Below are 12,903 nucleotides of genomic sequence, written 5' to 3' on the forward strand. Positions count from 1 at the left end.
CTTACAGCTCCAAACTAGATTCGATTTTAAAACCAAGATCCTCTGGTACCGCAGCCTTACTGAAAAACAGGCTCCTGGGAACCTGTGGGGAACCGAGACAGGTTCTACTGATGGTATGGTCCTGGCTGCTTCCTCTCCTGCCTTGATATTTCCCCGCATACTCTTGCCCCATCCCTAAACTTCTCCAAGGGAACACCAAGGCAGCCTGCTCTTCAACATTCTGCTGCCATCTGAAATACAAGGTGAATCATGCTAGAAGTAACGAAGAGCAGGGTGGCTTCCTAGAGTTCTCTCAGACCCATGTTTCTCAGCCTGCCAACTCTTTCCAGAGGCGAGCCTTCTGTCCTGCTCACCTCATGGGCCCTGGGCTGACAGCCATAGGTTTGACAGTGTGGCCACTCACTTCCTCTTTTGGCTGTCAGTGGCTTAGTAGGCCATTTTTAAGACCTTCTTAGTTAGGTCTTAAAACCCTTTCCTAGGATATTAGAAGCCAGTCTTTAATGTGGAGATCAGGTCTTGGCATCTCCAAGTACAGCCCACCTGCAGCTGGACCACAAAGAAGTCTGCAACTCACAGGAAGATGGTGACTATACGTTTAATAAATCAAGTTTGGAATCCCAAGCCTCAAACGTCTCTCGGGGAACTTCTCAGTAAGATACACGTTTGTGTGAATGGATTCAGGCATTCCCATGTATTTGGACGATGGTTTTAATGTCCACCTAGAGAAGGGAGGGGAGGTGGGGAAACTAAACTTCTAAGATAAATAGAGATGAAGACTGGATGAGAGCTAATCAGAAGTTTTCCAACTTTATACATCCTTGACGTTGCTACAAACTGTTTCTTGAGGGTCTGCTTTGACAGTAACCTGAAAAACAGAAAATAAAACCATAATGACAGAGAGGTGGATCAGGGCTTATGTAGATAAATGAACACCCGGGCTGCCATAGAGCAAGCCACCATTCATAGGCTTCTGTGTGACTGCATTTCACAAGTTCCCTGACAGTTGGCACTGGAGCTCTTTGAATTCTACAGGGAGCAGCAGGGCTGAGGGCACATGGCCTGTAGCATGAATCACTTTCCACTTACCCTTCGACTGATTCCACCCCACTGCATCTCCAAGTGACTCAAAGCCCATCCTCCTGCCTCAAGACATGAGGGCCACACCAACCTGAGCTCAGCCTCACTGTTATAGCTTTATAGCCTACGTGGTGTCCCTGTCCTACCTGTGTCACCAGAAGGCAACACAAGAAACTCCATAGTGACAAATATCTGAGTTTGCATTAAACTTAGCTATCTATCGGAGATCTTAGATAAAGTGTTTAACCTTCCTTAGCCTTGATTTTATTTTCCTCACTGGTAGAGTATGTATAAAGTGTCTCCAAGGGTTAACTGGGTTAACTGGGGTGACTTGGGTGAAAGGCTCTGCGATGCCTGGGGGGGTAACACAATCCTTCACTAGCCCCACTTTCAGCCTCCTCCCCCACCCCACCCTTCATTATCTATATGTCTGAGCTCACATTGGTGGTGTATTGGATCACTGAGATGCCTAAGAAAAATGTTCTTTTTTTTTTTCTACACTTCAGCGTGACCCTTTTTGGATTTTGAGGCCCAATTGTTCATACAAGTGAGTGCAGGTGAATTCAAAATAGACAGCCCACTTCCCCACCATGTTTCTGAGTTTTAAATTAGGATCCGTTAGGCAATAGCTATTAAAGTTTCCCACAGTTATCCGGGGACTCTCCCCAGGAAACCCGAGTGGAGGTCCCTTGAGCTAATTGGATGCTGTTTGGTTTTGTGAAGGGTAAAAAGTATCTCAGGCACCGGTCTTTACAGACCTTGCTACACTGACGCCTTTGTTTATGGTTTTACACAAAATGGATGCATGTTGCACCCAGTTCTCACTAGGGACACTTCCTCTCCACCAAACTCTAATTCCTGCAGAATGGTTTCTCAGGCTTGTAGCATCAGCAGCAAAATGTGGGGAGCAAAAACATAAGAAGAGAGTGGTTCCACAACTTTGGTTATAGAAAAGTGCCAGCGTTTAGGGGAAGAGAAACCTTTGGTCCCTTGTCTGTGTGGCTGATGGCAAAGCCCTAGGAAAAATTTAATCAAGACTTGGCCCAAAGGAGGCTCCTCGGGCAACCCACTTGCACAGATGCTGCACCTCTTATCCTCCCAGCCCTGCTAAGTTCCTCAGGAAGAGTTGCTCACCATTGTGCTCGATCCATCTGTACTGCCTCTCTAGGCACAGCTCCTCCTGTCGCTGCCTCACCAGCCTCCGTGTCTCCGGGGTCAGGCCATTGGGGTCACGAGAAAACACAAAGGAGTAGCTGTCTGCACAGGTGCCATCCAGATTCTGCAGGCGGCAGGAATACTGCAGAGCGAAGGTGTCGTAGTCCGTATCGATGATCCAGTGGTCATCGTCTGTAAGTCAGAGAGACACAGTAGCCCCGGGGCCCTGACCAACTTGCTAACCACTGACTCCCTGGAACGGGCAGGCAGCCTTTCCTTAGCGAGAGGAGGCTGCAGAGACTCCTGATTGCTTCTGTATAAGTGGGCAAGTGAAAGAGGATCTTGCTCTCTTTACAGAAAGGTGTCCTGGCACAGAAGGCACCTCCTGGTCTAGAGGGCACCTTATTCACCCCAACAACTCCTTGATAACTGATAGCATCATGTTTTTCTGAAGGACCTCTGTGGACACACTACTGTCTTCACTTCCTACCCGACAGTAGCACATGTCTCTGTCTATGTCTCTCCCAACTCCAGGTCATGACTTATCAATGCTCTATGGGATCTACCTCCCACCATCTCACTTAGCCCCACTGTTCTATTGGGTGAGCTAGAGACTGCCACTCTGACGGTGATAGTCTTTCAGCTCTACCCTTCTTTACGCTTGGGAATCCTATTCGCTTCCTCAGGTTGACGACTGGGATGCCAGGGGACAAAAGATGCTCACTACTGAGCTTCAGATACTCACTCGAATTTGTATTTTGGGGGTGCTAAGGGGGTGCCCAGTGGGTAATTGTGTTTGCTCTGCAAGCATAAGGACCCGAACTCAAATCCCCAGCACCCACATAAAATGCCAGACTGGCTACGTGGGCCTGAAAACCTAGCTCTGGGAGGCAGGGACAGGCAGATCCTGAGAGGTCACTGTAAGGTCAGCCTAGTAGAAACAGCGAGATTCCCCGTGCAGTGAAAGGCTGTTTCAGAGGAATAAGGCTGTCAGCAAGTGTTCTGACAGCCAATGCTCTGCTCTGGGCTGGTTCTTACGCCTTCACACTCACATGTATACAATGAACGCATGTACACATGGATGGCACGGTAGGCCATTCATGTCCCCACTGTAAGTCAACTGTGTGTGTGGCTCTCTACAAACACTTGGGATCCGCCTAGGATCTGGCTCAGCACAAACCCAGACCCACAGGAGCACTGCTCACTCAGGAGAGGATGTGCGGCCCTTCTCCTCAGCTCCTGCCCACAACAGACAAGAAGAAGATGAGCCACTCCTTTATCTCTAGGCTTTCAGAGGCCTGGCTTGAAAATGTCACTGCCCACAGCTCATCTGCTAGGCGGTGACCATGAAGGTTCTCAAAAGATGGACCAGGAACAGAAGCCACATGGCTGCTGCTGGGCCGTCCTCACCACAGACTCTACCCTCCTCCCCAGGCTCCTGAGCATGGGGCAGAGCCTTCCCGTCTCTGGATAATATCATGGGACCACTGTGTCACAAAGTGCATCCTGGGAGCCTGCCTCAGACAAAAAGGCACTCATGTTTCAACTAGTATCTCAACCCATTGTCTTCACAGCTATCAGTCTCTCACACCTGCAGCTTAGCAATTTTATCCCCAAATTGTTGCCAGAATATAAAATATGCCCTCAGAGCTAACTTTTAATGCCCGATTTTAGTGCCCTGGCCTGCTGCTTCTGACTTAAAAGAAGGCCTGAGTTGGTTTGGTTTATCTCCAGATTCTTTTTGGCAGCATAGTTCAGTCACGAAGAATCCTAATGAACTTCACCAGTTACTCCCTCCTAACAGTATTTGCCAGAGAAGCTCTGCCAGGGCACAGCTTGAAAGAACGAACTTAGCCCTCCAGCCCTCTCTCCTCCCGATGGGTGGGGTTCCTCCAGAAAGTCTTCCCAGATATCACCTAACTACACACAGTAGCTGTGGAGAGAGTGCCTGAGGCAGAGACTATGTGGCTGGCAGTCCCTGACTCCCCTCTGAAACCCCAGAATATGACCTTACACTGTGGCTGTGTCTACAATGAACTGAGCAGGTAGGCTGAGCACTTAGAGTTGCCTGGTTTCAAATGTTCAACAGAGGGAACTGTTTTGGTGGTTGGCTTTCTTAAAAGATCTGTCATTCACTGCTCTCCCTTGCTGTGGCCCTAGATAATGTTCCCTTGGCTCCCTAGACCCGTGTCCTCCAGGAGAGAAGCTCGCTATGACTCTCAGGCCTAAGGATCCAACTAAATGAATCAGGGTACAGATTCCACCCAATTTCCAACTAGTAACCTTAGTAAAGGAGTAAAGTCTGAAACCCCCATGGTTTGAATTATCTAGCCTACTGATTCTCAAACTTCACTGTGCAGAAGGAACTCGCCAAAGGAGTGGATTGGGAACGGAGATACAGTGCTCTACTCTGAAGAGTTTCTGACTCAGTGAGTCTGATTTGGACCCAAACATCTGCACTTTGAAAAAAATCCTGCAGCTGATTCAGCTGAAGTTCGCCCAAGGCAGTCAGTGACTTTGAGAAACACTGATGTAGACGTTCAAGCCCCACATTAAATAATTGTTCCTCCATTAACAAAGATCCCTTTGCCAAGAGAGTGGCGACATTTACTTGGGACAAGGAAGACATCTTAGTTCGTGTTTTTCTGGGAAGGCACAACAAAATAATGACATAGCTAATATTTAATAAGCTCTTATTGTGCACCAAGCTAAACACGTCCATGCATTACCAGGAGTGATTCTTTCAACAATCTTTTAAATAGGAACTATTCCATAACTCAATTTGATAGCAAAGAAATCAAGTTTCAGAGAATCTAGTCTTTAATTAAGTCTACATTCAACCAAGAGAGGCTGATGCCAACGTCCTTCACTTTTGAGATCTTACTCCGTGCTGGTAGAGTGAGAAGAGAAAGAGATCAGCACAGAACATGGCCACGGAGGGGGCATCAGGTCAGAGCAGTCTGCTTGCACGGAAGGATGGAGCACAGTTTTAGAGCTCTTGCCTAACATGGTTCTGGGTTTGATTCCTGGCCATTTATGGGGGGAAGAAAAAGTAAAAAGAAAATACCAAGAAGTCACCTCCTCATTTCACCCAGCTGACAAGCTCACTATGCATTTAGCTCTCTAATCTGCTACAATAGGGATTCAGAATGGCTGGAATTTTCTCGGAACTCCAGCATCAACTATAGAGTTTTATTTTATTTGCATTGAATTATTTCCAATCAGCCTGCCCTATTACAAATATATCCATCTGGTGAGGTGTAGAATGTGACAAGGAGAGAGACAGAATTTTGACCTCTTTGTGTGGCCTTCAACTTCCTGTCCAGATTCATGCTTAATGTAAGGTCAAGGAAGGAAATTAGCACAAGGAATGAACATGAAGTTTGTGAAGAAGGTCCCCAGATGAGCATATGAGACAGTGGAAGGCAGACACCTCAAGTGAGTCACAGATTCAGAAACCGTGGTAAAGGTGGTGTAGGCTAACGGTCTTTTACATCATTTGTGTCCCAACAGTTGCTGTGTGGCTGTTCCCCTGGGACATTCACTTCTGAACTTAAATAATAAACTTGAACTTAATGGTGTCTGTGGGCTCTCCTGCTCCAGACCCAGTGTGTAAAGCTATGATTTCTTTACCTAGGAGGTAACTAAGAAGCTGAAATATCAAACAGAATGTATGCCTCAGACACTCTTCTTAGTGCTTTCTGCCCACTAATGTATTATATCTTCACAGTCCCATGGCCTGGGTGCTGTGATTCTGTTTACTTTGCACCGGAGGAAACTGAGGCACAGAAAAGTTAAGTAATAACCCAGGGTCCCACAGGTAATAGATTAGTTAGGATTTGAACTCAGGTTGTGTGTGTGTGTGTGTGTGTGTGTGTGTGTGTGTGTGTGTGTGTGCCCCGAGCGTGATGTACAGGTGAAATTTATCCTGGATACCCCCTTCGTCCTAGGGAAGTGGCTCTCAACTTTGCTAATCCTGTGTGTATGTCTCTTTGATATGGTTCCTCGTGTTGTAGTGCCACCAACCACGAAATTATTTTTGTTGCTACTTCCTAACTGTAATTTTGCTACTGTTGTGAATCATAGTGAAACATCTGAGTTTTCAGATAGGTTTAGGTGACCTCTGTGAAAGAATAATTCGCCCCCCCAAGGGGATAGCAACCCACAAATCTAGAACCATGGTGAGATCTAGAACCCCTCCTCTCTGAGATCTCACGATACTTCTTCCCACCCTGAATTATCCCTTAGTTAATCAAGTAGCTTTCAGATTTATAATTTAAGTGAAATGGACTGGGGGTTAAAGAACGGGTAGATTGTCCTGAAAAGTACCCTAAGCTTTAGGGAACTTCGTTGGGAGTCCTCAAAATCCTGCCTTACATATGAGGTCTTAAGGAAAGGAGACTGTTGCAGCCAGAAAACTGCCTGGCTGGTGGTAGTCCACCGGCAAGGCCCGGGGGTTTTCACCCAGCTCAGACACTTGGTCCCTTCATCTTGGATATTGGTCTCTACTTCTGCCGATGTTCCAGATTGTCGAACTGTCTCAGGGATTCCACCCAACGGAACAGAGTGGAGTGGTGATGTGGGGAGACAGTGTGGTGATCAGGAAAATGGTACCCGACAAGCCCAAAGGCCCTTCTGAACTTGGATCAGGTATTTTAGGCTGAGAATCCAGTCCCTTCTAATCCCACGGCCCCTAAATTCAGACAGGGCCAGAGAGACTGCCTCTTAAAGCCCTTCCCAATGGTGCCACTGAATAGAATCACAGTGATTTGGCCATTTATGCCCCACTACTCACTTCCTCGCTGGAGAAAGGAGGCTACACCCCAGTACTTCATCTTGAACTTGGCAGGATCTTCTGTGTCTGTGAAAGTGCCCACCATGTCTGCACACACTTCCCAGTTGCTGAAAAAGCCAAGAGAACCCTGAGCCAAGCCAGGAAAGGGCTCCTACCCCATCCAAGGTGCTCCTTTCCCTTCCCAGTGAGGGTTGGGCTCCCAGCCAGCCAAAGCGGGGAGGCACCTTGGAACGCGGCACATAGCCCACTAGAGGCCACTGACCTCAGAAGACGGACTCGTCCCTTGGCTGTAGCGCTCATATGACCCTTCTCGTCCACAGAAAACTCAGCGATGATGTTGTCTTGCAAAAAGAGACCCTCGGGATCCTTTTTGGCGATGGCATACCAGAGCCCAGAGAACTGAGAAAGAGATAAGAGAGTTGGCGACTAGAGTCTGGGGTCCACCGCCGGCCCGCAGGAATCGGGGGACCGGGGCTGATACCTACACGAGCCTTGTCGAAGTTCTCCTTGACTCTGAAGCTGCTCACCCTGCAGTCGCGCTCGGCGCTGCCGCCTCCCAGAGCCGCCAGCAGCACGAGCGCCCACACCCACTCCATTTCACACCGGAGTCTGCCCTGCAGGACAGGCGCCGGGTGAGCGCGGATCCGGAGGACCGAGCCACCCGTCGCCCCCTCCCACCCCACCCCGCCCCGCAGGTCCCGGGGGGAGCGCGCGACCGCTCACCAGCAGAAGCCGCGTGCAAGCCTGGCCGCCGCGTTCGCGCGCGCGTGAAGCGACGGAGGCGAGCGGCTTCCCGACCTTTATAGCTCCGGGGGGAGGGGGTCGCGCTTTCGTAACCACGCGGGGTGAAAGACCGCGGGGAGGTGCCGGGGGCGGGCGGGAGGGGGGCGGCGGAGCTTGCATAACCCTCCCTGACTCACCGCCTGAACGCACGCGGGGCCCCTCCGTCAGCCTTGCCGCCCCATGATGCCTAGGCTACGAGCTCCGCTCAGGGTGGTCTTGGTGGAGCCAAACTCTCCAGCCCAGACGAGCCATCGGGGCCAAGAGCTGGGCCGGGAATCCAGCGACAGCACAGCCAGCTGCGGTCTTGAGTGTCCTCCAGGTCCTGTTGCCCTGGCTGGAGGCCTACGTGGCCATGGTGTGATGATGGTGGCCTCACTGAGCAAGAAGGGACCTATGATGTAGCCTGGCACATTAGTGTCCAGGCCCTGGCTTTCCCAAGTGGCCTCTGCTCCTACTGAGGAGCTGTTGTGCGAAGCATTTTGGCATATTTTGGCTGCGGTTTTTTCCCTTTAGAAAAGGGGCATATTTTACTCTTTGAGGAGTTGTGGTGCTGTTTGTGTCAATATTTATTCTTTCGTTTCATCATCTTTAGAAAAACTAAAACGCTCCCTGTTAAATATTCTCTAGCAACGCAACCTGGTCAGGGCAGGAAATCTTCTCGCAGCGCCAGTGGCCGAGTGGTTGATCGTCCACTTCTGTTGCCACACTTCCCTGAAACCACACCGAAAAACATAATTGCTAAGTGTTCACCATGCATTTTTATTTATAAGCCATACTAGGATTTACTTATTCCAAAACAGTGAGGAAAATTGGCTCAGGAAGAGAAAAAGGAGAGGGAAAGAATTCCATAACCTTAATGGTGGTGGCCAAAAGGTGTGTTGACCGGTTAATACTTTTTGCTTATGGCACAACACGACTCACTACGTTCCCTTCTGCGTTTGGAGTTTGCGATCTGTCAAACTGAACCCAGCAGTTCAAAGGAGGAAGATTTCGACCAATGAGATTTAGTGACTTTTTTTTTTTATGAGAAAGTATTTGTGTCTCCCTTGCCCAAAGTCTGAGCATTTGAGACACTGAATATTTTGCTATAGCTTTATAAGAGGAGATGGGGAAAGGAGAGGAGAGACGCCACAGAAAGAACTAGGTTGATGTTTCCTTCAACAAACAGCACCTTAGCCACATCTGGAAATCTTGTAAAGATACCTGTGGCTTCCTTCAACTTCCTGTGACCTTTTGGACATTCACCTGCCTGGTTCTCTGCTTTCTGTCCCTCTCCACCCCTGCACCCATTGTGTTCCTTGTAGTCTCTGTGGCACCAGAGACTATGTTTCAACTCCACAGGAACCTAGGAAGGACTACTGACCAGTAGCTAACTGGAGAATTTGATTGGACTAGTTTTACCAAAGGATGCATTTCTTGCCCCTCAGTTTCGGCTAGGGTTTGATTCTATATCCCCCAAATCCAAGGATATCCAAAGCCTCTGTATAAAATGATGCATTTGAATACAATCTATATGCATCCTCGTGTGTATTTTAGTCTTCTCTGGATTATAATGTTTAATAAAATGTAAATGTCATGTAAATAACTACTGTGCTGTAAACAAAGGACTATAAGTTCAGTATAGACACCAGGGTGGTGTGTTGTTACGCAAACTCTTTTTTTTTTTAAACTATATTGTTTAGAGAATGACGAAAAGTCAGCAGGGGTCTGGACATGAGTGCCTAACTACACGGTTCATAAACAAGATGAAGGTGTCCAGCACACACACTGAAGAAAGGCTGGGGGTCTATGGGATGGTATAAGGCCACCGCAGGGTATGTAGTATGTTACCATTCTCCTGAGTGTTCAACTGAGTGCTTCTTGTGCACGTTTAAGTCGTTTCTGTCGTATCTTTCTGTGCCCTTTTCTGCTAATATTTTCTGCTCACTGTTGGTTGAAAAGAACCCAGCAGCTCAAATAAGATGTGCTCAGAAGGTGGTGGAAGTATGTATTTGCTGGGATTGTGGTCTATATCTCTGTGCCCCGAAAGGACTTCTGGGTACTTCCCTGGCAACTGCCCAACACTGTATTCCTCTTCATACTCCAGAGCAGAGCCTTTTCCTGAGTAAACCCGAGTGACACGCTTCTGGCTGACCCATTGCCTTTGCCTGAGCATTTCTGAAAGAAAAGGTCTGTAATCTCTCCGGTCAACCAGTGCCCCTGAAGCATGTCCTGGTGGCTGGGCTGCTCGCTATATATCAAGATAAATGTGGAGGATTTCAGTGGGCCTCCACATTTATATCCTAGGTGTTTAGAAAGCTGAGCCATTAACCACTCTCTTCTCTTTCCCGCCCCCTCTCCTCCTTTTCCTCTCTTTCCTCTCTCAGACCTTGATGTTTTAGATCCCAGCAAAGAAAAACAGTTTATTTTGGCATTCTCTCCCGGATTTCTTCATGATTACAAATATGTGATTTCAGGTCAACTGATGCTTTGAACATTATAAGTAGCATTTCAAACATGCGTGTATATATACATATACATATATATACACATATACATATGTATGTATATATATACACACATATATATATACATATACATATACATATATATCCACAAAGGTTTAAATATTCACAGTGGTTATCCCTATATGATAGGATTTGAGACAATTCAAGAGTTAGTTTTCTTTGCACTTCTTATATTTTTTTTCAGTTTTTCTACAGACAAAATGTCAAACATAAAATAAATACTTCGTATGCCAGCATTTTTTCTGGCCCTTTTTATTTGCAAAGTTGTGTTCTGAGTTTGCCTGTAATGCACATAAAGTTCACTTCTTCGCCATTTCTCACTTCAAGGCTGAGAGCTGCTCCATTCTCCCTTCTATGAGACATGGCATTCACATACAACAGACACTGAAATCAATGATTTTTTCAGTGTAAGCTTCATATAAGTACATACTTAAAGACCAGTCAGAAACCAGACCACGCACCTTTAATTCCAGCACTCAAGAGGCAGAAGCAACCATATCTCTGTGGGTTCAAGGCCAGCCTGGTCTAAATGGTCATTTCCAAACCATCCAGAGTTACAAGGTAAGACTCAATAAAACAAAACCAACACAAAAACCTTTCTAACATCTAGTTTCTCAGGATTTAGCCTTTATGCCTGAGTTGAATACTTGTGCTTTTGTCTTTATGCCCCTTCCCTAAAGACTACACCATCAGCTCTTGCTTTCCTTGTACCATCTCCCCAAAGCTTCCTAAGGCCACAGCCTAAGTTCTGGTCTCTGGAATGTGTTACCTGTTTGTGTATGATCTGGCTCAAATGGGCTATGGAAAAGCTGCCTGTCCAACCAACCTCATTTATTTGCTGTCAATGAAACAGCCAAACTAGAGTGTGTGTGCGTGCATTCGCGTGTGTGTGCACACACAAACAGTGAATTTATTTGCATGAGAAATTAACTTGCACTGGATTACACCACTGGGACTGTGAAGGATCCTCTGGATGAGAAGTTAATATCAGCACTAACCTTGATGAGCAAGCCACTTCCTAGAAAACACTGGAAGATGTTTTATCACAGAACGAGTGCAAGGACATTCATGTCCCTGCCATCAGACAAGCCAAGCATTTTGATCACTACTCCATTTTGTACAAAGTGGTGTTGATCTTTTCAGGCTGTCCAAGAGGCCAAGGAAAATGAAAAACAAGGAAGTTGAACAGCATCTAAAGATACCAAAAGCATGGTTGAAAACGAAAAGGTTAGCTAGCGAATGTTGTTGGGTATGGAGAGTCAAACTGGTGAGGACACACTGTAGACAGTGGTCCAAGGGGGCAGGGTCCCCAGAGAAGCAGCTCTGAGAGTCTTGGTCAGCGGTCAGGGTGCCAGGAGGAATGGGTTTCATTTGCTGTTAGTCCCTGCCTGAAAGCTGTAAGTGAGGATGTAACTCAAGCAAAAAGAAGGTACACAGACACCAGGTCAAACCCATTCCCACACAGCACCCCACATTTGCCAGAAGCCCTCTAAAAGCTTCCTAGCTACCAGGCTGGTAGCATTCTATTTCTGGTGACTCCCCAACCTCGAGGAGAAGCCTTGGAACTCTTTGCTGTTTCCTCATTTTTCTATGTCGGGACTACTTACCTTGAGACCCTTTCTCCTGCCATGTGTGGAGTCAGCTAGGCTAACTGAACTAAGGGGCTTTTTACCCAGTGACGGAAAGCCTGTGCAATATTTTCTGGGGGTCCCTGTTGCTGTGTGGTAAGATGAATGCGTTTCCAGACTAACAAGGGTGTACTAGACCTCTAGGATGGGTTCTCTTGATATTTAGGCATAATTTCTTACATAAGGTAGCTCCTGAGTTTTCACTTCCGACAAATTGGGACCAATATAGTCAGCTTCTTCTTTTGGAGGTCCCTCCTGAAATATTTTTTTTTTGTGCACAGGGTTTGTCTTTTTTTTCCAGATTTGGAAAGAAAGGCAAGCTAGAACGTTTAACTAAGCAAATCATGGAGGTTCCAAGGAATGAGGAGACTTAGCTATGATATATTTCCTATGATTAAAAGTTATTAAACATCTACAGTCAAAGTTCAAACGCACATTTATTTATAAATCGATAGCGATTCTTAAGTTAGCGATCTGTTTTCGGTGGCTGTGCTGGCTAGTTTTATGTCCTCTTGACACACAAGCTAGAGTCATTTGAGAGTGAGGGAACCTCATGAAAACCCTCGCTGAGATCAGGCTGTAGGCAAGCCTGTAGAGTATTGTCTTAATTAGTGATCAATAGAGGAGGCCCCAGCCCATTGTGGGTGATGCCAATCCGGGGCTGATGGTCCTGGGTTCTATAAGAAGGCAGACTGAGCAAGCCATGAGGAGCAAGCCAGTAAGCAGCCCTCCTCCATGGCCTCTGCATCGGCTCCTGCCTCCAGGTTCCTGCCCTGTTTAGGTTCCTGTCCCGACTTCCCTCAGTGATGGACTATGATGTGGAAGTGTAAGCCAAATAAACTCTTTCCTCTCCAAGTTGCTTTTGGTCATGGTGTCTCACACAGCAATAGTAGCCCGGACTAGGACAGTAGCATTTATAAGGACTGGTTTAACAAACAACAAAATGTACCTCTAGTCA

General features: G+C 47.1%; 1 protein-coding gene across 1 annotated transcript; it reads right to left on the reverse strand.

Moving 5' to 3' along the window:
- Nucleotides 1–579: 579 nt before the first annotated feature.
- On the reverse strand, nt 580–7,782 carry Rbp4 (retinol binding protein 4). Its single transcript, NM_013162.1, has 6 exons — nt 7,751–7,782; nt 7,513–7,641; nt 7,290–7,426; nt 7,028–7,134; nt 2,212–2,424; nt 580–865 (listed from the first exon to the last, which is right to left on the reverse strand). Exons 2-6 carry the CDS (start codon nt 7,621–7,623, stop codon nt 828–830), a joined length of 606 nt encoding a protein of 201 aa, NP_037294.1. The 5' UTR covers nt 7,624–7,641; nt 7,751–7,782; the 3' UTR covers nt 580–827.
- Nucleotides 7,783–12,903: the final 5,121 nt, after the last annotated feature.

The sequence above is a fragment of the Rattus norvegicus genome, chromosome 1 (assembly GCF_021556685.1).
Source record: "Rattus norvegicus strain SHRSP/BbbUtx chromosome 1, alternate assembly SHRSP_T2T, whole genome shotgun sequence".
In the NCBI taxonomy this organism is placed as follows: domain Eukaryota; kingdom Metazoa; phylum Chordata; class Mammalia; order Rodentia; family Muridae; genus Rattus; species Rattus norvegicus.